Source organism: Balaenoptera musculus, chromosome 7 (assembly GCF_009873245.2).
Source record: "Balaenoptera musculus isolate JJ_BM4_2016_0621 chromosome 7, mBalMus1.pri.v3, whole genome shotgun sequence".
NCBI lineage: Eukaryota > Metazoa > Chordata > Mammalia > Artiodactyla > Balaenopteridae > Balaenoptera > Balaenoptera musculus.
Window position 1 is genome coordinate 35,193,991 of NC_045791.1, and position 26,675 is coordinate 35,220,665.

Genomic DNA, 26,675 nt, shown 5'->3' on the forward strand with positions numbered 1-26,675 from the left:
GAAAACATGTATAATTTATTAGATGGACTTAAAAAATCAACACAAATCAGTTTTAGGCACTTGTTGAGTACAGACTATGGGAATTTTCTACCAAAGAACACAATATCTAGCAGGCAAGACCATAAAGATTCAAACTTTAGTTTTCAGAACAATACACAAGGGCTAGACATTCGATAAGAAATATTGCATAATTAATCCAACTGTATCCTGTTACAATTTCTTCACAATCCCACACACGATTTTAGGATTTAATAGAAGCAGTCACTTTTTAGCATCCAAGGTTTTTAAATTCTCTCTTTCTTTCCTTTACTCCACCATTCTGGTCTTAAAATTATCATACATTCTTTGAGGGAGCATGATATAGAAGTTTTATTTTTTGTGTAAGTGGAACTTTAAAAAAGTATTGTCTATATTATATCTGCATCTATAGTGTCAATACATGGTGATTGATAATTTTGATGTTTTTTACAGTCCATTTCAACAGGTTTATTTTGTAAAGATAGGCTTCTCATTACTAATTCCTTTAGACAGCTAATGTTTACCTTTGTTCTTTAAGTAAACATGAGGGGAAAAAATGGAATGTGGTCTACGGTTTTGAGGTTGTGGGGATGTCTTCAGGTTAAACACTACATATGAATTTGGTTTGGTGTCTTTTATTCCTCAAAACGTAACTCATTTTTGGTAATGGGAAGATAATACACATATAACTTAATCCTTTTCACATCTAACTAGTAGCTCAAGGAGCTGGCAGTCTAGGTAGTTCTCTTATCTTTCTGAATCTACCTTTCATTGTGAGAAGCTAAAATTAAGAAGTATTAAAATGTTAAATAGAGTATAATTTAAAGGACTCTACTGCTGGTACGTATCTATGTGCTGTGCACACAGCAAGCCAGTCTTGTGAGGTACTCAACAACTCTGGTAATACTCTCTAATGAGCAAAGTGCAAATCAATGAATCAAGCCAGTGGCGGAGAGCAAAGAACCAGAGAACCAACTCAGAAACTAGTGGTTTGGAGAACAGTGGATATGGGTAAAGTCTAGAATATCTCTAGGACCGAGATAACGTATCTTCGTTGATGGGCAATGAAGATACAGGAGAGCAGGGGATGGCTGAGCTATGGGAAAGCCAATCTTAAAGCAAGAAGTTCCAGATTATATTTGGACAGTGGGAGAGTTCAAAGTTAAGTCATGCAAAGAAACCTTGTCTCTACCCAGCCTTGAAAGATGGATTGATTCCAGGATACGACTGGGTAACTGAGAGAAGATGACTCCAAAGTCCACAGATAATCTGGGATGTGCTACTACCCCTTATATACAAAGTAGAACACACTACAGATATATTCCCAAAAATGCCTGCAGAGGAAACTAGAAAGCTGTCTACAGTTTTTCTATGTGCACTAATATAAACAAATTTTGAGGTTGTCTGTACTGTATGTGGTTGCCGTAGTCACAGCAAGAGATGTAAAGTGCCTGTGAGAGGGGACAACAGAATCCCATTTCTAGACATCTTAATACTATACACTCAGACAGAAAAGAAAAGAACATCTCAGGGACTTCCGGCCCTTCCTCAGTGCACTGCACTTCTCTCTGATCTTGCTGTCACTACCTACTAGGCACTTCTTGAAGACCAGAAAACAGACACTCTTTTCTATTCCATGCCACGCTTCTAAAAGCACTTTACCTGCATTAAAAATGCCAGACAGCAGTGCTGAAGCACTTTTTTATTCTTAAGGCAAAATGTCATATTCCCTACCCACTTTCCCCTGCCCCCCAAACTACCTGCCTTCAATGTATTCTTTGCCCATCCATGAGGGCCAAAGAAGATAGAACTGAAAAATTTCAAACAAGAATCCTTATTAGACTGTGTAAGATATACTTCCTAAATGCAATATGACAAAATTAAACATTTAAATACGTATAGCAATATGGTTACTTTTACCAAGATATCAAGAGAAGTTGCACAACTTTCAAAATTAGTATCAAATATAGGCTATTTAAATCCAGACACATGTACAGAGGTATGAAGCTTTGTTCTTTTCAAAGCTGAGCATAATAACCCTAAATAAAATGTTTGTTTACACCCAAAAGTAGCATATTAAAAAACCAAAACCATTGCCCTTTGCTTAATTCCACTTAAAAACTACATATAAGTCACCAATATTCATGAGGCTTTCCATGTTATTTGGAAGTAATACTGTTACAATGACTTCGATGTATTTTCGTACATAAATTTTAAAAATTTTTTCCCATTGTAATTTTGGTTTTATGCACAAGTATAAAGGTACCACTTTTTTCTAATGCTTGGCCTGGAGGGTACAATATAACAAAAAAAGCATGTTTCATAAATGTGGTAAAAGATTTCATGCATTCTCATGATGCCATGTCAATCACTAAACCAACTGTAACAGAGCAGGACATGCTTTAAACATCCAATTAAGAATAAATTTTGGCTAACACCTTGATGACAAGGGAATGTGCTGGTATATTGTTGAACTGATGTGGCAGCAATTCAAGGGACTAAACCATGGTTATTCAAATTAAAAGACAAAAAGGATAAAAGGTGTGGATTTGCTGGGCTACTTTACAGAATATCTGTCTCTGATGACACTGCAACATCTACAAAATAGATTTGGGTTTTTAATATACAAGCAATTTCTTACAGTGATTTGAAAAAGTATGAGGACATATGAACAAATAAAGCTTAGTAATTTAGGATTTACTTTTGTAAAAGCAAGTTGACAAATATTAAAATGTTATACTTGCATTTTGAACATTATAATATACATATAAAACACAAAACATCTAATTTTAAACACTGATTTCCCATGCCTGACTTGGATTTATATAACGAGCATTTTATATTTTATAGAAAGGAACTTTCAAAGTTTTGTCAATACTTATAGTATGTACTATTATTTCTCATCAAAATCTTTGAAATCTAAAAGGTCGGTATCAAAAGTAGTTTTTTTTTTTCTTGAATATTCTAAAACATGCCAGTTTGGGATTAGTCACCAGATATTCAGGCCATGAAAGATATACCAACAGAGTACCCAAGAATATGTTTTAACACATTTAGGATAAGTTTGTTTACATTTATAACAGAAATACTTCAGACTTTCAGATGCTGGGAAAAAAAAAAACCTAGCAAATGTAAAAGGTTTTGGGGCCAAGTCACTTCTTAGTAAAAATAATACATTATGTTGACCAATATTTAAACCAAATTCTTAAAAGCATTAAAAAGGATTCGTATTTTGTAATTGTCAAACAACGCACTCATGCGGTTTAAGATGATACAGGAAAACTTACAGACACAAAAAAAACCCTCAAACTATTCCAACTCCTAAGTTAAGAAATAAGAAACTTTCAAATTAAGAAATTATCTTTGTTGCTTAGAAAGTATGCTTTACTTTTCATCTCAAATTGACTTTTAAATGCTTGACATACAATTTAATATCTAAGAAGACTGTAGCTAAATTATTTGATAATATTTATAGTGTGATATTTCTTCTCTGCGTAGACATATTTCATGCAACAGTTTCCAATTAATGCTGAAAAAAATCACTTGATAATTTTAATCACAATTAATGATTGACTGAAAATAGATTAACAATTTACTCAGTAAATTTAGATGGCATAAGGTCCAGTAAAGGGGGCAATCTGGTGATTGCTCAATGTGCAATTCTGCCCATTAGTAATACTAAGTCAAGAATATGACAGATATTTCACTCAGCTGGACTACATGTTTCCATGTATGTGATTTGGTCAACAAAAAATTAGGTACACAATGTCAAGCTTTTTCCTTTCTTTTCTTTTCTTTCTTTTTTAAGAGCAGCTCAATGATTTGGGGGTTGGTTAGTATGATACGGAGAACATAGGGGAAGTACAAAATGGCACTTACCACCAATGCCAGTACTCATCTCATTATGGTTATAACTAAGGATATTATTAATTTTTGTGTTATTTCCTTTTTTTAAGAACATAAATCAAAGCCATTAACTCGAATTTGAGGTATATACACAATACCTACACAACCCTATGCAAAATACTTTTGATAATAAAGCTCTTAAAGTTAAAAATATCCTCCTCTCCCTTTGTACTTACCACAGGCTACACAATGTCCTGAGAGGATTCTTTATGAGAAAAATGTCCATCACAGCTTTAAGACCTTGCTTTGGAAGGAATTAATGAGAAAGCAGATGGAAAGGTGAGACTTCATCTTTGTTTTCAAATAAGTGGTCTTAATTTTTCTTCTTATAGAAAAAGTTTAACTGTTTAAATCAGTTTATTATAAATATATCTAAACCATTAATTTTTGCAGCTTTCAGGTAAAGTCCAGCACTTCATTTATACAAAGTCTATGAGAATAGGTCAGTAGAGATCATCTAATCTTAAGTCGTGACATCATCCATTCAAGTCCTTGGCATAATCTATAAAGAAAATAAAATATCTTGATTAACTAAGATATTTTAGCTATGAACTAAAAAGCTATGAACAGCAAACTAAAAGAAGATATCATTTTTCATCTACCTAAACAACAAAGATTAAAAAATCAGTAATATTCAATGTTGGTGCTATTGTGGTGAAGCCATACTTTCACAGAGTGCATCTGTATATTTTTGGTTCTGTTATGCCTCTAGTGCCTAGAATACTGCCTGACACATACAAGGAGCTCAATAATTACACAGTGAATGCCCACAGAAAGTAATTTAGCAAGAAGTATCAAAAATGTTTAAAATATCAATACTCTACCCCTTTTTCTACTTTCAGAAATGTATCCTAAAAAATAATCAGAGATAAAGACAGGTTTATGTATTTCGACTGTTCATGAAAACATTCTTAATAGGAAAAAGTAAAATTTAAATGTCTGGCAATAGAGGAAAAATTTAACAAATTATGGAACATTCATATGATAAAATATTAAAAACTTCCTTTCAAAGACTATTTTACAATATGATAAAATGCTCATGATATAAATGAAGTAGAAATGACAGGATATTAAATATATAGTAGAGTTGTTAAAACAAAGTATGCACACAATATTTATGTTACATCTACATATTTTAAAAATCTGAAGGAAATAAAATCTCATATCACTAACACCAGTTACCACTGAACAATGGATAACTGAGCATAATACAAAATACAGAAAGAGATATTCATTGTAGTAAAAGAATCTAAATGTTTAGTAAGAGAGAAATGGCTGTACATATAATTTTATAAGAAAATGAAGCACTGTTATGAAGCATTAACCGTTATCTACAAGGAGCTTTTACAGATATGAGAAACTATGCTACTATATTAATATTTAAAAAGCCAGAACTCAGATTTTTGTATAGCAGTCTAACAATGTAAAAGATGATAGAAATAGAAGGGAAAAAAGGGCAATGAGGTAAATAAATGGTTGTTTTGGTGTTGTCCCATACTTTTCTGCTATTACTCGATTCCTTACTTTTAAACTACTCATAGGAAATGATACAAAATAATAAGAATAATAGGTGAGTAAATTATTTAATTCCAAACTGTTAAAAGGTATAGTAGTTACTTAACAGCAAAGTAGAAACTGCGCTAAGCACTTAATATCCATTATCTCCATTAATCTTCACAACACTAAGACCAGAACCCTTCCCATATTACACAGGGAGCCCAGGCTTAGAGAGGTTAGCAAATGGCAGAGGTGGGAGTCAAAATGTCACCAATACTAAAACCAAGAATTTAGACCAAGGTGGTCAGACTGCACAGGGAAACAACAGAACCCCCCAAACCAAACATTTCCACTTGCCAACTGCTGCAAATGGAAGTCTACATAAACCCCAAATTGAAAAGATACCATCATCTGTTGATGTCCCCTTTTAAAAATAAAACTGCCAGGGACTTCCCTGGTGGTGCAGTGGTTGAGAATCTGCCTGCAAATGAGGGGAACACGGGTTCGAGCCCTGGTCCAGGGGGATCCCGCATGCCGCGGAGCAACTAACCCCGTGAGCCACAACTGCTGAAGCCTGTGCGCCTGGAGCCTGAGCTCTGCAACGGGAGGGGCCACCGCAGTGAGGAGCCTGCGCACCGCCACGAAGAGTGGCCCCCGCTCGCCGCAACCAGAGAAAGCTCACGCGCAGCAACGAAGACCCAATGCAGGCATAAATAAATAAATTAATTAAAAAAATAAAATAAAAAAAAAATAAATAAATAAAACTGCCAGAGTTCATATGTATCCTAACTAATGATATATTTTCCACACAATTACTCAAAGTATATAAGTTAAATCTTTTATCAATCCTAGATGATCTGTCTTTGCTGTCAAATTTAGTATTATAATCAGTGCTTTTGCCTGAAGACCTTTGATAGACAAAGATAATATATAAAGATATACCTATATCTATATATGCATCTTGACATGTATTAAACTATTTGACAAAGAAATATGTAAAAGATATTTTTACTTAAATAAGTATGTGGACAATTGGTATTGTCTGATTTTTTTTTTTAATGAACAGATTTGCTTCTTTGAGGATCTAATTATGCTCTTCCAAATATCTGTAATCAGGTAACAGTAGCTTCTATTTCACTAAGATTCAGTTTCATCTCCAATTTAATTCTTTTTTTTCTCTCCTTTTAAATATATACATGAAGGCTTCTAAATAAAGGTCTTAAATTTGGGGTTGAGGTTCTTCAGGTGTCAGGAAAGGGCAGAAGCTTGTGGCATAGACAGATGAGTTTACCTGAGGTGGCAGAAATTCCCTTCCTTTTAAGACCACAGTGAAGAGTAAACCAAATATTGAATTACTGACACTATCTATCTATGCCACGTATAGATATTATATGTTATATATCTTACATATAACAATGCTAACAACCACTGCCTTCTTGAAATCCTTTCATCTCTGGGCATTAGACATGGGCAAAATTCTACTGCAGGCACCCTCTCCTGCCACACTCTCTCCAATTCTAACTCTTATTTTTTTTAAGTGCAGCAACTCCCTCTTGACAGCACTGATGGCATATCCGCACACTAGTCCCACATGCAAATCTTCTTCTATTTCAGCTTCTTTATGCATAAAATGTGAATTAAAAACAACTGGTCTACATGATTATTAGGAATAAATGAAACACTCTATAGAAAGCACTCAAGGCAAGGACACACTCAGCAAGTGTTAGTTCCTTTCTTAGACTGTAAGTCGCACCGCCAGTGCAGGAACTATTTCCTGACTTCTCCAGACTCATGACAAGCCCATTTCTCAGAATTCCTACAGCAACTCTATCATCCATATGCTCACATGCATTAGTTCAGTATGTTTATGTGTATTCTGTGTATGTTGTGTTTAATTCTTTACAGAACCAAGCTAAAAACTCTCTCACTGTAGACATGGACTATGTCTTACATCTCTCCCTTATAAAGTTCTGTATATGGTAACCTTAAATATTTGATTTTAAAAAGAAATACATGTTTCAAAGTTAAATACATGCTATTCATGAAGAAGACATCTTACCCCTCGCCAGTAAGAGCGCAGCATGCCTGGACATGCCACTGGTGATCTTTAATAGAAGTTAGTTTCAAAAACTGGGAGATTTCTGCTACAGTCATGCATTCTTTAACATCTTGTTTATTAGCAAAGATCAGCAATCCAGCTTTCCTTAGGTCCTATAAAAGCAAACAAAACTGTAAGGGCCAGTTCATTTTTTTCATACATTTTCCAATTTAATTAACAGATTATATTTGATAATCTTTGTAACCTAGAATTTCTCAACTACTTGACATAAAAGTATCTCATAGCTCTTATGATGGAAAGTAAACATCAAACTGAACACATTTAAAAAAATCAATCTATACTTGTATGGATTTACATATTTCTTACAGTCCTAGATTACATTTTTATGGTCCTAAGTGCTATATTTAACAAACAGTCACATCTTCCAATTTAATACATATCTAACCCTTTCCCCAACCCAAAACTAGGCTTCTATGGCTACTAAGAACTACTCTTTAGCATGGGACTCAACAGCTTTTCAAAATTCTACCCCAATCTATACTTTAGGTATAGGTATCTATACCTAAAGTTACAACCTTCTTCACAGTTTATTTAGGAAATAAACTAACTCATTATATACAATATACACCTTAGGCCTTAGGACATTTCTCAACTGGAAGGTGCTAACCTAAACCAATCTTATTCATCTTCTGAGATCTAGCTCTTCTATCTCTGTCCATGAAGATGTGTTAGCTTTGAATATTTGATAGGGCCTTCTTAGACTACCATTAAACTTATCAAATTTCCCAATTAGATAGTAAGTTCTACCACTTCTATGCTTTGACTCTGAGGCAAGTTCTTTAACTTTTCTGAGTCTGTTCCTCATAACTAACATTTATTGAGTATCTAATCTGAGCAAAGCACCCATGATACTAACCATTTCCTGAATAAAATCTCTTTAATCCTCACAAGACTGCTACAAGATAGGCTTTACTATTCCCATTTTACAGATGAGGAAACTAAGACTCAGATGTAAGTAACTCATACAGAGTCACATAACTACTCAATAATAGAGCCAGGTTTGAGCTGAGATCTTCCTACTATAGATGCTGCCCCTCATCTGTAAAATGCTGAGACCACCACCTACCTCCTGGGGATGTAGTTTGAATGAACGAATTACTACATTTAAAGCACTCAGTTCAGTACCTGGGTTTGGCGACAGTTCAACAAATGTTAGTTCACTTATTGCTCTGCAAATGAGGATTAGCTTTACCCTTGTGCATGCCCCCAAATGACTGATGTAACACTCTACTCACAAAGCAGACCAAAGGTTCTACGTCCCCTTTTGCTGTACTCTACCTTCCCCTCTCTCAACCATTTTTAGAGCCGGGAGCTTCCTTGATAACCTATGGAAAGTTATGAACCTTTCCCTCATGAAAATGTATATATGTTTATGCCAAAAAAAGTTTATGCATGATTTTAGGGTGTTAATAGATATCCTAAAGTCCATTAGTGGATCCTGGGCTAAGAAACCATGACGGATGCACTCAACAAGTGGATTAAACTCTCATAAAATTCTGCCTATATATTTTAAGAGATATTGAGAAAACTAAGGTTTTGGTGCTATGTCTGCAAGTTTTCCCAGCTGTGTTGAATGCCACCTTCTTCTTAGGGATCTTAGTGGAATATTTCGGTTTCAATCATGTATGTGTGTTTGAAGCAAGAAAGTGTTCAGTAGGTTTAAACTGACATTGCTCCACATTATTTTACTCTTGTTAGAACAGAGTTTCGATGACTTCTTTGATTCCCTCTGATGCAAATAAAAAATATAAGTAGTACATTTCTTATTTGGTTAAAAGGAGTTCTGCAATATGCTTTATATAACAAAGCAGGCTGACTTAGTTACAGTGCCCTCTGCAGGATGCAACTACACTACTACAGATAAGGACAGTTACCTGAAGAGCTTGGTCAGAAAGGGATACTCTAGAACATTAAGTTTTAAGAGCTCCTATTCAATTTGTTTCACCTATAGTTCAGTTCATCTGTCTATTTATATAAGGCAAAAACTTGAAGGGATGAACTATAACTAGTGCACATATACATTATCAAGTATATGGATATTTTTTCTCTTATCCTAATCAGAACATGGAACAGTTATCAATAGTTGATATATGGCTGAATCATTGAGTAGATGGACTTTCCATGGGATTTAATTCCTATCTTCCTATCGTCTAGGTTTCACTATCTCTTGCCAGTGTGTGTTGAAATCTTTTATATAGGTCAGGATTGCTAATGCTGGCATGTTCAGAGAACACACTTTAGAAATATCTGACAACAGAAATACTTGGCACAAGTTAGGACACATAGTTTATGCTATTTTATTTACAAGTAACCTATCTTCATCACTTTTAGTAACAGAATTATTTGGAGAAGCCCCTGGACTGAAAATTGGAAAACATAAGAAATAAAGTCATTTACTGAAAGGTCTAAAAAAAAGAAAAGAAAAAAAATCCATATTGAATGTACTTTTTCTAGATTTCACAGGCTCAAATATTTTTATTTAGGGTTCTTGATTTTTTTTTTAAGCTATATTACCCACTTTTAAATATTTAGTAAGAGAGGAAAGAAAATCTTCCTTTACTTTTTATGAAATAACCTCACAACCAATTATGCATTATGATAATAGTAGAAAAGAGATACATTGGGTTAAGGCTGTTCAACTTGACTTAACAAGAGGTCAAAGTACAAGGAAAACAGCGGTGATCTTTCGTACATCACCCATTTTAAACACTTCGAAAAACTTCTGCTACATACTTCTGCTACATATCAACTTCTGTTCTTCAGAGTCTAAAAATATTTTTTAGTTTAGTCAAGAAAATGAATAACAGCACATGCAAGGCATACTTATTTAGCAACTTCTATATGCCATATGTAGTTGTCAGTTTGTTTCGCAAAGCTTCCTTTGTGAAGATAATTCCTAGAAGTTGAGTCATTCTGAATAAAATTCATCTATCCTTTTGTCTTTGGAACTTTAAAAATTCATGAGTTTCAAAGTTTTATGCTTCATTTAAGATGAAGCTTTCAGAAATGTATTTGAATGTTTTATAGCTCTGTATTTAGTAATACATAGAAAGAATCATTATTGGTGATGATAATACGACTCTGTTGGTTTTTGTGGTATGCATGAAACATGTGACTAACCCATGTCAAAGTTTGTTTTTCACACATTCTCATCCTTGATCCGGATGTCCCTCTCCAGAACTCTGCCTATTTGGCTCTCCCTGACCCTATTAAGTGGCTTACTCTAGCTCCCAAATTCATCTGTAATTCCCTTCTTCTCTGGTAATCTCATCCCTTCTCCTTTCACTTTCCAGCTAGGCCCTATTTCTGGCTTTTACTTTTTTTTCCTAGCAAAGAGCCTGAATGACGTGAATACCTAAATTCAAGTCCCATAAACTACTGGGCCTCAGCGTACTAATCCATAACAGATGAGGTTAATTGATCTATCCAAGTTAATGACCCAACTTATAAAATTCAATGACTTTGTTTGAGCCCTACTATTGGGCTTTGTATAATACTGATCCTCCGACATACTGGCCAGTTAGAGTAAGAATCAAATAGGGAGGCTACCTGTTTACAGAGTAAAAAATATAGTCAAGAGACAAATACATTTTGTGTCTTATTTTTCTTTTTCTAAAGTCTTCATAAAACAACCCTTTGGTATAAAATGAAGAATGATGCATTCCTGTAAAATGCAAAGGGGAAATTTAAAAAAATCCTTAGTCCCCTGCCTCTTTTATTGCTTACTGTTTCTCAAACTAGAACTGAAAGCTGTTAAATACATGTACAAAGGCAAGATGTGTTTTTTTTTAAAAACCCCAAAGGGTTTAGCACAACTGCTAGAATCAGTCCAAAACAGGGGAAGGTGCATCTTGGTGGGTATGATCACCACAAGCAAAACAGAAACTTCAGTTTACATAACCACTTTACTAAGTTTCCTTACGTCTGAAACACACCAAAATTCTTAATGAAAATCTCAAAAGCAAACCATTGAATCAATATTAAAATTAATATAGAACTTCATTACAAAGATGTCCCAGTTTTCTTAAGCTTTATTAAAATTCCACTGAATATTAACTTTTCTATTTCCACCTTTGAGTTGAGAAAGTAACATCTGCAATAAAAGGCATGCAAAAATAATCAATTGCCACTACAGTCAGCCCTCCTTATCCGTGGGTTCTGCATTCACAGATTCAACCAACCTCGGACTGAAAATATTCAGGAAAAAAAAGAAAAGTTCGAAAAAGCAAAGCTTGAATTTGCTCACGTTTTCATAGCATTTACATTGTATTAGGTATTATAAGTAATCTAGAGATGATTTAAAGTATACCGGAGGATGTGCATACCGGTTATATGCAAATACTATGCCATTTTATACAAGGGACTTGGACATCCTCAGATTTTGGTATCCGTGAGCATCCTAGAACCAAAACTCTGCTGATAGAGAGATACGACTGTTTTATAAATATTATATGATTTTATAGTTACTATTATCATTACTGACTATATTATTCAGTTTATGTAATTTTCAAATTATGCTACCAGTAATATTTCTCAAGGACTAAGAAAATGTGGCTAGTTATAACAGTTTTGTTCAGTTAAAGAAACAATATCAGAGACCTACGAGCAACAAATTTAAATATTAGTCAGATAACTGAGTTACAATCAAGACTTGCTGTGTGTCCCTGACACTGTAAAATCTCATTTCTAATGATAATCGTCTGTATAATTAATCTATTTAAAATGCAAAATGAAAGTCAACTTAGGTCTTTTTGGCCAGGAAAACTTCTAGACCAAATTTATCTAAGTTAAACGGAATTAAAATACTACAACTGACTCCTCAATCTTTCTGCTGCTTCCAGATACGCTTCCAAGTTGGGAAGTGTCAAAATTATAAAGCAGGCATGGCCAGCAGATAAAGAATTTTTTAAAAAATTTGAAATAGTATGCTCATGAGAAAGTAGAAAGTACAAAGGTGATAGAAATATCCCACCCCCGTACATCTAATGCCAGAATCCTACTTACCTCATGGGCTAACATTTTATAGAGTTCTTCTCTAGTTACAGAAATCCTTTCTCTGTCTGTACTGTCCACAACAACTATTACAAACTAAAATTACAAAAAAAAAAATCATTAGTGATTACATAATTTGATATTTGTAAAATTTATCAAGTGTTTATTTGATTTACAGGCTAACAGCTATCAAGAAATTAGAACCTTATGGTATGGTATTACTGGAAAACCAGAGATACCTGCTATACATGGTGAAGCCTAAAGGTCTGATCCTTAATTCAAACATATTTACTAACTTTTTAAGAGAAAATAAAAGACAATATGATGTTATCATTCTTTTAGAATATTCTGCTAATATTCTAACCAATATGTAACATGTTTGTTTTCTAAATTAATATCTTGAATGCTAATGGGCCTATTTGCACCATAAGTCAGTAAGACAAAAATATGATCCTAAATTTAAGTTACTTCCAGATAGACATTATTTATTAATATCAATTTAAAAATCTAAAAGAGGGCTTCCCCGGTGGCACAGTGGTTGGGAATCCGCCTGCTAATGCAGGGGACATGGGTTCCAGCCCTGGTCCGGGAAGATCCCACATGCCCTGGAGCAACTAAGCCCTGGCGCCACAACTACCGAGCCTATGTGCCACAACTACTGAAGCCCGCGCGCCTAGAGCCCATGCTCCGCAACAAGAGAAGCCACGACAGTGAGAAGCCCACGCACCGCAACGAAGAGTAGCCCCTGCTCGCCGCAACTAGCGAAACCCCGCACACAGCAACGACTAGAGAAAGCCCGCGCACAGCAACAAAGACACAACACAGCCAAATATAAAAACAAATAAATTAATTAATAAAAAAACTAAAAGGCCATGCGTATGAGAATAAAGTAATGTGACAGTTAAAGAAATCAATTTTTTAAAAATCAGCAAATTGAAAGAATAAATCTATATCAAAAACCATGCTCTCGGGCTTCCCTGGTGGCGCAGTGGTTAAGAATCTGCCTGTTAATGCAGGGGACGCGGGTTCGAGCCCTGGTCTGGGAAGATCCCACATGCTGCGGAGCAGCTGGGCCCGTGAGCCACAATTACTGAGCCTGCGTGTCTGGAGCCTGTGCTCCGCAACAAGAGAGGCCGCGATAGTGAGAGGCCCGCGCACAGCGATGAGGAGTGGCCCCCACTTGCCACAAGCAGAGAAAGCCCTCGCACAGAAACGAAGACCCAACATAGCCATAAATTAAAAATAAATAAATAAAAAAAAAAAACAAAAAAAAAACAACCATGCTCTCTTCCTTATATAAGTGGCACAACTCTTTCCTGAACTGACGATGAGACCAGATGCAATCAAAGACTCGAAAGGAGCTGTGCAGGACTGAGCTACAGTGTGCCTCTTCTTCAATTCCATGAACACCAAAAGGCACCAGGGAAACAGGAGCAGATATAGTTGCTTTATGATGGCATTTGTTATGCCCAAGTTAATTCTGACTGCCTATTATTAGTATGTGCTATTTATTGTTTAGAACTATCTTTTCATTTCCAAATAAACCACAGTAATTTTCAGGATCTTTTCTATTCTTCAGATTTCATCAACCATAATGCAGAAGGATAATAGAACTGCTACTTTCCCTCTTCTCTCACTTGAGACCTTACTGATACATGGTTTTATCACTATAACACCTGTTCTACTCCAAGCCTTCTTAACAAAGCTATTAATTTTCAAGGTGTTGCCATGAACTTGATACCTGCAGCATTTTATATAGGAATACTAATTATATATACTCCTTCTCCAAAAGACATAATCAAATGCTTAATGGAGTGTTAGGGGATCAAGTCATTAGAGACACTTAATAGTGTCTTACTGACATAATATTCATCTGTATATACATTTAGAGATTTATTAACTTATAATCAGCACTACAGAAACAACTGTCACAGCCTTTCATCTTATAAGGTCTATACAGTGAAGCTCTCAAATGTCAGACATTTTCTCTTGGCAAATAATATGTAAATAAAATACATGATTATGTCTAAATTGCTTTATAATCAAAAGAAAAAGAATTCTTTAATGTGCAATTATATTGCAAAAAAGAAAACACATAGTAAAATTCTGGCCAAGAATTCAAACCATCAGAGCCCTCTCATCTAACTAGGATTTCCTCTACGCAGACGCAAATAAATAGTAAGAGAGAAATGAAATTACAAACTGTGAAATGGAATTCTTTATTAAAACAAGTACTTAAGGCAAGCTCTAGGATCAATATAAAATCAGACTAATCAATCACCAATTCTCCCTACAGAGGTTCAATGAGAATGGATATACATAACAATGACCCTGAAAGAGGGAATCAAAGATTCCACTATGTTTAAACTCTACTTATATTTAACATACTGTGATATTTCAAAAAGATGAGCTATAAGAGTTCATATCTGGAAGGTGTTTCCCAGGTATTATATTCATAGAAGACTTAGTATATTAAGAAACATACCTCTGTGTTAGTATAGTAAGTGTTCCACGAAGAACGAAGAGATTCTTGGCCACCAATATCCCACATTAGAAAACGTGTATTATTAATCACTATCTCTTCTACATTACTTCCTATTGTTGGGGACGTATGTACAACTTCATTCATAGAACTGGGAAAAAAAGTTCAAATATATTACAGTTAGCAAGGAAGCTAGATTGTTTGAACATTTTTCAATTAAGGGATAAGTCAGCATGACCTCCTTTTATATTTTGTACCCAAATGTCCCCTTTCCACTAGCACATAAGAGTGAATGAAGGGTTTAAACAGAGGTGGAGCTAGGTAGTGGACTATCTGGAATACTCTAGATTCATTCCAGGAAACTATAGAAACAAATATTTCTCTACTCTCTATAAGCAAAACAACTGAACAACATGCTCAATGTCAGATAAATTTCTAGCTCTCTAGAAACAGTTGCTTAAATTTGGCTCCTGGTTCATGGCCAACCTGCCTTCTTACAGAGTAACTTGGATTCCATATAATTTTTTATTGCTTTCATTAATCAAATACCACTCAGGCTGAAAAAGTAACTATAAACAATAAAATAAAAAATTTTAAGTAGTTAGTACTTACAATTGGTAAAGGATGGTAGTTTTTCCCGCATTATCCAGCCCAACAATGATAACTTTGTGCTCTGAAAAAAAGAAAAACACCAGTGATTAATCAAAAACAAAAATTAAAAATTTTCCCATTTCACCCATTCTTTCCAGCTATGGTATAATTCAGTACGTGGCACTTTATACCTTCTTGTAACTCAAAAGAACATCACAGCAAGACCAGAAGTACGCCATTGGCCTAACCTCCTTATCCCCCTCATTCTACACAGAGAACTCTCATCTCTCTGAAGGAAGCCAGAAGCACTACATTCTTTCCACTCTATGGAAGCCTACTCTCAGTAAAGTATCCCAAATGTAATCACAACAATTTATGGATGACTTGAGGTGTAAATGTTTCACATTGGACTAAGTCACTTAAGTTCTAAATGTGAATTTTAGGCCTTAACTGGGTATAAGTTCTAAATATGAATTTTAGGCCTTAACTGGGTATGTATAGGTGAGATGGGGTGAATGGGAAGGGAAAAAAAGGGCAGCCTTTTAAAGTTGCTGGCAGAAGGCAACTGTAAGCTATCTGAGTACATTTGAACCATAGGGTCTTTCTAACCAAATTTAAGGACCTATAGCTGTGGTGGCAGCAGCTTCCTCTCCCCTTGGCTTCTAAAGCATCACTTTTTCCAAGTTTTCTTACTCTGTCTCTTGATGTTTATTTTTTTCCACTGACTCCTCTTCCTTGGGTCTTCCTTCAAACATTCATGTTTCCCAGAGCTGTCTTCTTGCACTCCTTTCACATTTTAACAAGGCACCTTGGGGCCTATCTATTGCCGCGCTGTCTAAAAACTATTCTGAAAGACGGCAGTGTGTGGAGAAAGCTAATCTCCAAAGATGGCCTCTGGATATTCATGTCCCTATATAGTTCCCCCCTTAAATCCTGGCTGGTCCTATGACTTGCTTTTAACCACAAGAATGCAGCAGAAGTGACGCTGTATGACTTCCACACCTAGATTATCACACACCTTGCAGCTGCTGCCTGGCTCTATGACAACTTCCCCTGGGGTAAGCCAGACACCATGTAACAAGTCCAACTACCCCAAGACTGCTATGCATGAGTGAGGAAGCTCAGGCTAATCACGTGGACTGATCTTGCGGAGAGAGACACACAGTTGCCCCCAGCTGTTCTAGCCATTCCAGCTGAGACGCCAGACACACAAATAGAGAAGCCACCTTGGTTGGGTATGCAGCCAGGTGGAGCTGGAGATGACTCCAGTTCTAGCTGCCATCCAAATGTAATCAAATGAGCCCCAAGCCAGAACTTCCTAACTGAGCTCAGTGAACTCACAGAACCACGAGGGACAGTAATAAATTATTCCTTTAAGTCATAAAATTTATGATTGGCTTGTTACACAGTAATAGATAACTGAAGCAAGATGGAAAAATACATGTGGTTATGTGACCCTGAGCAAATGACTTATTTCTCTCTTAGCTTTGTCACTGTAAAACAGGGACAACACTACCTCTCTTTCAGGGTTATGTCATGATTAAGACAGCACATGGGGTGTGCCTACCACCAAGAAAGACAATTCCTAATCCATGTTCCCAAACGTTTCCTAAACTCCAGTCTACCTAGTGGATAGACACAGTGCCACTCAACATAACCAAAAACCCAATATTCAAACCTGTTCCTAATTCTATCTTACTTAATTTGCTTAATGGTATTACCATTAATTCAGATGCCTTTGGAGTCCCTCAACCCGAACATCTAATTTGTCACCAAGTGCTATTCTACCTCAGAAATATATCCCGAACCTGTCTCCTCCCACTATCCTAGTTGTACTCCTCATCTCTTACTGTACCTAAGCAGACTATCTCCAGTCCATCTTCCTATTGTTTCTAGAGTAATCTTTCTAGAAACAATAAAACTGATAATGCCACTCTCTTATTTAAATGGTGGCTCTCCAGTGTGACAGGAAAACAAGGTACAAGTTCTCAGCCTTGTAAATAAAGCCAGTCCCAAATGAATAGGCTTCAGCTTTATTATCCCTCACCACTACCGCCAGGTATCTAAGCTGGAGTTCAAGCTGTTCTCCCTACATAAGCTGCCACGTATGTTCACGGCAAACGTTTCTCTACCCCTACTCATGGTTTTTACCTGTGCTGGAATTATCCTCTCCAATTCTCCATTTAAAGAATTCCTACTAATCTTTTAAGGTTTAGCTTCTCAAGAAAAATCACTTTCTCCTGCTCTTCTGCCACACCTCGGATACAGCACTTATAATAATTTACATGTACACTCACTAATCTTCTCAGCTTAATGAGGCACCCTTCAAGTATATAGATCACATGCTAATCATCTTCATATTCCTAGTAACTACAACTTTTTCTGGTACAAGGTAGGTACTCAGTAAATGCTGAATTAATTAATATTCATTCTATAAATAATAAATGCTAAGGATTATAATACCTAAGAGTAAGGAGATCTTTAAGAAAAAGCTTTTGCAGTCAGGTGGTAGATGTTTTCCAGATAGTTGACATTAACCATAGAGGGGAATTCCTAATGCTACATAGGTACCTCCTGTTGTACAAAAATACGAACATCAAGTAAATAGAAAATTTTAATACAATCCATTTTATCCAATCACTCATTTCTGTGAAGGAAGAGCAGGCAGCTTAGAACCACCAGGGTCCTAAACTGACTTCACCATGCTCCCCCCACGCAGGTTCTTAAAAGTCATTTTAAAAATGCAGGCCCAGTCTACCATCTTTGGAGATGACTAGGGGGAAGGAACTGAGAAAATGAAACTACCTGACAAGTGCAGTTTCTGCCTAAGGAAAAGTATGTAGGGTGACTGAATTAAAATCAGAAGATTACTTGGGGAGCATGGAATCCCATCAAAGGGAGTGTTAAAGGCTGTGGTGACTGACAAATCCATCTTCACAGGAGGGCCATACCTGCATCAGGGCCAGATTACTGAGTCCCTGGAGCAGGGTACCTTTTTACCTGGGAAGTTTTTAAACGGCATGGCAATTTTGCCTGACTCTATATTTTTCTATGTCCCCAAATTAGGCATTCCCCTTTTGATGACAGATATCTTCTTCAGTTCTAGTAATACAAGCAATGCAAACATTTTAATATAAGCAGAATTCATATTGGGCTATACTCTGACCGCTGACTTGGATGAAAGTTTTTTTAGTTCCTCACTTGAATACCAATTTTTAATAATATAATTCTTAAAAAGTCAACTTATTTTTAAGTTTCAGGAACATCATTTTGTAAACCACTATGTATTAGCTGCAGGACTAAATTTAGACAGACTTGCCAGTACTCAGGAAGAAAATACAATTATTCTGACCAATGAGAGAAATGATATTCTAAAAATAGTACAAAATAGGGGCAAAAGCAAATACAAATTTAGGCAAGGATCTATGATAAATAACTACAGACTGACTAAAAAATGCATCTGTGTGTATGAATTATACACACAGAGATCACAAATACAAGAGCACTGTCTCGTACAAGGCCCTTAATCACTTAAGGAGGTTAAACACTTATTCTAACCATGCTACTGTTTTTCAAAATATTTTGCTACTTTTCTCTTGCCATTGCTTTCAGAGCCTGAGATACACTGTCTTGAACACTCTCAATGGTGTTCTGAAGATGAATTTGATTTTAAAGGGGGAGGGGAGCCACGTGGTATCATCTCAGTCATAAGGTAAAAGGCAGCTAAGACGAATGTTACCTTTTTGTTGTTAAATGAGGTGTGATTCCCAAATGATATGATTTTTAAATGTGTCTCTAAAGAAATTCTAAAAGGAGTTTCAAAAGGTATTTTGAGTAATAGTAGGACGTATCAGCAGAAAAACTATCTGGCCTCCTTTGCTTTTAAGGTGAAAACCCTATCTGGTTTTGTTTTTGAAAGTGGTCTCCTTAATTTAGCCATGCCCCACTGGACTTATTTCTTGATTTCAAACACAGTACTCTTCTACCACTTCTGTGAGGAAGGACTAACTAGGCAAAAAAAAAAAAAAAAAAACCCAAAAACCCAACAACTAAAGAAAGATTCTGTATCATACTTGACCACAAGATGAACATGATAAGGTGAAACTACTGTGAACAAACCATTGTGCAATAAACACACATACACTGAGATAAAGCAGATGGCAGAAGAGGCTCACAACGGGATTCCAGCTCCTCCTAACACAAGTTAGTTGCCAGCTGAGGACAGAATGGAGGGAACAGTTTCAAGACACATCTTTTACAGCCACTGAATGAATGAATGAACTAGAGAATCAATAAGCTGAAATTAGATAACATAACCTGTGGTAGATAAAGATGTAAAGTCTTGTTAAGTCTTTCTTCACTAGTACCTAGAAATAAAGGAAGCACACTGGGGAGAGAAGGTTTGGTGGACGATACAGGGCGAGAATTCATGTCTGGCATGGTGGAGAGTAAACAGGAGAAAAGAGTGTCAGAGATGTTGATAGGGGAAGTAAAGATGCAACTCAAGCCACTGTCCATACTGGAAACAACCTCCCTCTTCTATTTAATTTTACAAACACAATGAATTCCTGTCACCTACAAATGCATAAATATGCAAACATTCCTCCAAACTCTTAAGACAGAAAGCAGATTTCTAAAGTCAATCAAGTGAATGCAAGCTAACGTATTTGAACTCATGAGGGGTTTGTTTTTAGTGGTTAAAATATTTTAAAAAGAAAAAGAGAAAGAAAGAGTCTCACATCAAACATGTGCAGAACCTAGAAAATCTCCAAGGAGCCACATGTTCTGTGGAGCAGTCTGAGATCTCTTTGGAGGGCATTCCAATGAGGCCATGATCCAGAGGTCCTTCACCTCTTCACCCCACCTAAACTCCTACAAGCCACATTCAATACCAACTTATATCTACTCCCTCCTAAGACTTGTCTCTTTTTGAATATTTGTGTGTTTTTACAATAAAGCACCAATGGCTATATAACAGCTTCCTAAGTCTAAGGTATAGCACATGGGTCACAATGAGAACTATAAAATTAAGACATAATTGTGCAATGGGCTCAAAGATAAAGGTGCTGACTCAATGGTGAAGAGCCAGTGTATCCCCAACAACAGTGTTAGATTTTTCACACTTTCTAATACTAAATCAACTTCCTTTGACTATCCTTAGGTTCTTTCACCACCCCAACCTGTGTCTCTCATTACCAGAACAATGTTCTATGAAAAACACAAATTTGTAGCTAAAAACTGTTATAATGCACTTCAAAACAAACATTCCATAGAATATATAATATGTATACAAAGAGATGTTATTATGGGAAAATGTAATAAAACTTTTGGTTATACCAACTCTTTGATGCATGTGATTCATGACAAGTTTACTGCTTAGTATGGTTCTTCTTCTAGAATATCTATGCCATAGCATTCTTGCAGTTTCTCAGATAAGCCAAAACAACTATACACTGTCACAGTGCCTGGATGGAATTTTGAGTTATCACTTAGGCTTTAGTTTCCCAATCAATACTTTACTGTTTTGTCATGAAAATGCTTGTTTCCCTTCTTCACTTCCTTTTGATATACGCAGGCAGCCTACCAGTTCTGTTTACTGCCAGGTTCTAAGAGTCAATATATATATATATATATATCCTACCAACTACCAGTCAGTAAATTAAGCAAAAAGAAATGTCACTGTCATCCTGGAGGACTTCTATCTCTGTGAATCATACCAAAGCCAGAAAACACAAATACTACAAATACTAAGGCAGATAAACTGAGAGTCCTCCTGATTCTTCATTCTCACCTCATATCCAAACTATCACTAAGCCCTGTGCATTCTGTCTCACATGGAGCAGAAAATCCATTTCTGTCAGGTTTACTACAGTTCTCTCAGGCCTTAACACAGAGCCTAGAATAAAGCTTGTGCTTAATAAACTATGAATGAATAAATAAAACAGATTTGGAAGACATAAAGGTTAGAAGGGAGATAACTGATCAAGTCTCTACATACTAAAAATTCAATTTGCAAAATCTAAAAGTATTCATCAATAAAAACAAAGTTTGAAAAGAAACTTGTGATTTATAGCAATGGTAGTGAAGTTTCAGGGGGAAAAAACTTTGCTGAATGAAAAGCAATAATTATACACGGCAAAAGTAGAGATCCAATTAGGAAACAGAAACCACATAGCAATTTGAACTTTCAAAGTTTAATTTAAAGAAGATAACTACTACAGAGGATCGGAGTAATGAGGGATTGGCTCACCAGAAGTAACTCTAAAGATTAAAGGAATGACAAATACACGGAGCATTTGCTACCTCTAGGGCTGAGAATTTCCCCCAATTCCCCAGGACTGAGATGCAGACCTTGCTGAGGGCCGGGCCAGGGCTCACTGAATGTCAAGAGAAGTAGCTATGCAAACTTGCCAGTGGATCTTTCTGGAACTCCTCCCTCTAGGATGCTGGGGAAAACTGTTCATTGGGAGGTATTTCACTGGAGGGCCTCCATTCTGAGACCAACCGAAGTGGGTGCTAGAGGAAGCTGCTGCTGACCACTACATACTGCAAGAGCCAGCCACTGGGGAAGGTGTCCACACCGCATGAGCAGGACAGAGCCTGCTGAGCAGCACGCCATATCCAGGAAGAAAAACCCTCTCCTCTTTCAGGGTCCCTCCAATGCCGTCTACCGACAGAGCCTAACACCGTGCCAGCTGGCAAAAGAAAAATACTTAAAGGACCCAGTTCTGTATCCACAGAGCATGCAAAATGGGTGAATTTGGAGCTAAAATTTTTAATAGCAGGCACAGTTCACCCCTTTGGCTACTCAGCTTCTATATGTACTCTTCTACACTTCTGAATTCCCACACAATGAAAAAAACAACAGAAGCAGAGGTGGCTTTCCCAGCACCAGGTCTTGCAGCACAGGGAGCTTCTCCAGAACTCATTCACAACGTAGCATTCCTTTTCTAAGAACCAATCTGAAGAATGAAACAAGGCTATCCATGAGGAAACTTCACAACTTTTTTCATAGTTCATAGTTAGTGTCTGAAAGTTCTTCCTTTTATCTAACATGAATCCTTCTTATACAAAGGAAGTTTTGTTTTGTTTCAAGAGCACTAACTCAGGCACTAGACTATCTTGGTTAAAATCTCTATCTAAAAGGTCCATCACTTTTAACTATAGTGCCTGAAGCAAGTTACCTAATGTTTCTTTGCCCCTTTAAAACAGGGGAGAATTATCTGCCTCACAGGGTTGTGGTTAAGAGAAAATCAGTTAAGTGAAGACTAAATCAACTGCATGAAACATGTAGAACCTAACCTTGCATGTCAGTATTAACTGTTATTATTTTATCTATAAAGATGATGAAGTTAGCTTATTTTCTGTCTCCCCACATAAAGGTAGGGGGTCTTGTTTGTTTTGTTCCTTGTCTTTCCCCACCATCTAGAACAGTCCCCCAGCACAAAATAGGTGTTCAAAATACGAGTTTAATAAACCGAGTACTGATCATAAGCCCTTCTATACTAAAAGATACTAATGGCAACTCTTCAAAGTCCTAAAGTTGTAAACACTTATAGTTTAGTAACTGAGAAACACCTTTGGCGGGGGGGAGGGGATTTCATACAAAAAAATGATGCCAGTCACTTCTTTAAGACCAGTGTCAGCAGCATATTTCTGCAGTATTTTAACTCTGGCATTTACCAGTTGCATCGTCTAGGAAACTCATTCCACTGGTACCTCAGTTTCCTCTTTTCAGGAGAAAAGAATAACTACTTCCAAGGACTGTAGAAACTTTTAAAAATGATAATATACAACAACATCTAGGACAAAGTTTGTACCCTACTGATTTAAATATCACCTAAATGGAACCTCTGGTTTTTCAAGTTTGAACAATACACAATTAGGTTTCACTGTGTACTCACATTTTAAGCTTAAACTGAAAAAGTTGTTTTAAAGGGAGCTCAAAAAAAAATAAAAATAAAAAAAGAGAGAGAGAGAGATGTTACACAGTTTGTTTCATCAGCATAGCAAATTCTGTAATCCCCCAAAATTTCCTTCCAACAGTTTATGTGAAAAGAACATAGGACTGTGTTCTGTATCTCCTGAAGGTAAAATAAAGCATCCAAGATATATCTAACACACATATACATATCCAATTTAATACAGAACTAAAAAGACCAACAAGTACCTGACATTAGATGTAATGCTGAATATTTTTTAAAGTGACCCTGCTGATAAGACAACCACATCATTTAACAGGAGAGAAACAGTTTATTCACATTTTCACAACATTGACATCTAAATTTTTAGAACTTAACTTCATTAATTTTTCTTACTATTAATTCCCAACACTGAAATAAATGTCTAGTCAAAAATTACCACAAAATACAGGTAATAAGAACACTACTCAGCAATTGTTAGTGGTAACAAAGCACACATCATTATTTACTACTGGCAATAGCTGTTGGCAAAGTTCTAATTCATTCTTAAGTTACAGAGACAAATAGTTTTATCATTGACTCAAAATAGAAAGTGGAAATACCTAATTTTTCTTGCAGGACTAGAGCTCAATTAACAAGCAAAGCCTTTCTGAATTTCACAGCAGAGTTGAAATACTAGCTTTGCTAAAAATAATACAAAATTATGGATTTAAAAACTAGAATAGATCTTATCTACTATAAGCACCACCAGTATTACAGTAAGGTTAAGTTTCAATTCTTAAGACCTAGAGATTAAGTTTTCAGGATCTGTGGGCTCCACAGTCATATAGTCAAGATCCCTGCTGTTCTAGGTGAGACCCGGACCCAGAGAGGTTAAGTGACTGGTTCCCACTCACCCTTCTCTCAACAGACACAGCTAGCCAGAGACAGTGTAGATTAGAACTGGCTTTCTCCAGTTTATGAAAATTCTCTGTATCATTTGAAAATCATTTGAAATACTGCTCTTCCATTCAGTATCATGTGATCGACACTATCATCTTTATATTTTTAAAAGATATACTAGAGATCACAAGTTCCAGTTCTGCTCCCTTCCCATCGCCTTCTTACAGCAGCAGCTGGATAACGAAGGAGGAGGCGGGGATGGTTGTACATAATAGATGCCACCATTCATTTAAGTCTTTACTGGAAAACTCTGGGCTGTGACACCACCACCAGCTTACACAAGAGAAAAACACAAACTAAGTTACTGACAGCCAGGATGATGAATCACCTTACCTGAGTTAAAAAGAAACAAAAGTACACCAGTAACTATAGTGTATCTTAATGACTATGGAGTTTTTTTGTTAAAACTGTATCTTCTTTCCCCAGTTTTACACTTATTTTGTAACAAATTTCAATAAATCTGATATGCATTTCAAGACAATGTTTGAGTTTAGATGAACTTAAGCATCTCTTTATAATACACTCCATACCTGGTAACTTAGTCATTACCTACAGTTAACAAATGTTTCATATGATTTTTAAGTGCTTTCGGTGAAACACTTTACCATTTTTTAATCCAGCCCCCCAAAACCTCTAAATAAGCAACACGAGTAGGAAAGTGACCTTAAGCTTAACCTTAAACACAGATACCAATACGGCAAAAGGAGAGAGGACCATCACTACTCAGGATGCAGAAGAATCTCCCCAAAGTGGGGAAGGGCGGGGTGGAGGTGCAGGGCAGGCTCAGAAACCTGAATGTACTGGTCAAGCCAAGAGCGATTCCTCAGGTTTTACCGCATTCTGCAATCCTCGGGTGCTCAGTGGTGCGGCTGGGGCCACAACCTGTAACCTTCATCCCAGAGAACCCCAGCATTTCTCAGTGGTGTGCAAACCCAACTACTGAAGGAAAAAGGACTGAAACGTGGACCAAGAGGGGCCACTCAGGGGCGTCGGACGTGAGGCAAGAAACCCTCTCCACTCCCAGTCGAAATCGGAGCAATGGGTGTATTTGAGGCAGGGATTTCTTAGGAAGCTCTCCTAAGACAAAGGGCTGCGAGTCGGGACTTTCCCGAGCTGGGAGTGGGCGCGAACAGCCCCAAGGCCCGCAGCCGCAGCAGCCCGCACCCCGCGCAGAGAGCGCGCGCCACCGCGCCGCCCACACTCCGGAAGTATTCGGAGACCCCCACCCACCCGGCCAGGGCTGACGCTCTCCCTAACCCGTACGCGCTCGGCCCGAGCCCCTCACCCTGGTGATTGAACAGTCTCCATATCCTGGTGAAGAGAATTCCCATTCTCGGGCAGCGGACCCCCCTCCAGCCACCCCGGCCGCCTGGCCTCCCCCGGCTCAGGCTCAAGGGGAGGAGAGAGACGCGCCGGAGCCTCCGTCTCTGCCGCTGCTGCTCCCGCGCTGGCCGTCGGCCCGCTTCCTAGGAACCGGAGGGAGGCCGAAGCCCAGGCCGCCCTGCCGTGCGCGAGGACCCGCCGCTGCCGCCGCGGCTCCCGCCTGGCTCGCGGACATCGCCGCCGCGTTGTCTGCGGCGAGCCTCGCCGGCCACCGTCCTCCCCCAGCTCCTCTCGGGCAGCTCAGGCGGCGGCGACCGGGCGGGCGGGGGAGGCGAGGGGCGGGGCGGAGGCCACGGGAAGGCGCAGGCGCGCGGCCGGAGGGGGCGGGGTCTGGGAAAGGGTGCCCGCCTGGCCCTAGCTTCTGTGCCGAGCCGGGCGACCTGCAGGCGGCGGGACAGAGCCCCTGGATCCAGGCAATGGGGGCTGCAGGTTGGGGCAGGTGGCTCTGGGCTGCTTGCTTTGGCGTCCCCGCCGAGTTTTGGTTTTTTTCTGCATTTCTTCCACAGAGCCAAAATGTGAACATGTCACTGAGTGCCCAGTGACCATCCCCAACCCTGCACGCACAGTACACCAAAAGTCCCACGTCCTGGCCTTCAAAGACATGGCATTCCATCAGGGGCTCTGAGGGAAGCTGAATACCTTTATCTCTCAAATCTCTTGACCTGGACGCCCTGAAGGGTGGCCTTAGCTAAGCGGTCGCCTTATGGCCGTCCTGCACCTCAAGGCTGTTCCCGCTCCAATCTCCCTTCACTTTCAGATCAGTCTTGCCCGAAACAACTATCTTGATCAGTTCACTCCCGTGTTTAAAAATTTTTAGTGGCCA

General features: G+C 37.6%; 1 protein-coding gene across 1 annotated transcript; it reads right to left on the reverse strand.

Moving 5' to 3' along the window:
- On the reverse strand, positions 1-26,050 carry ARL5A (ADP ribosylation factor like GTPase 5A). Its single transcript, XM_036857327.1, has 6 exons — positions 25,755-26,050; positions 15,627-15,687; positions 15,018-15,165; positions 12,545-12,628; positions 7,481-7,632; positions 1-4,426 (listed from the first exon to the last, which is right to left on the reverse strand). The coding sequence occupies exons 1-6, from the start codon at positions 25,798-25,800 to the stop codon at positions 4,378-4,380; spliced, it is 540 nt and encodes a 179-aa protein (XP_036713222.1). The 5' UTR covers positions 25,801-26,050; the 3' UTR covers positions 1-4,377.
- Positions 26,051-26,675: the final 625 nt, after the last annotated feature.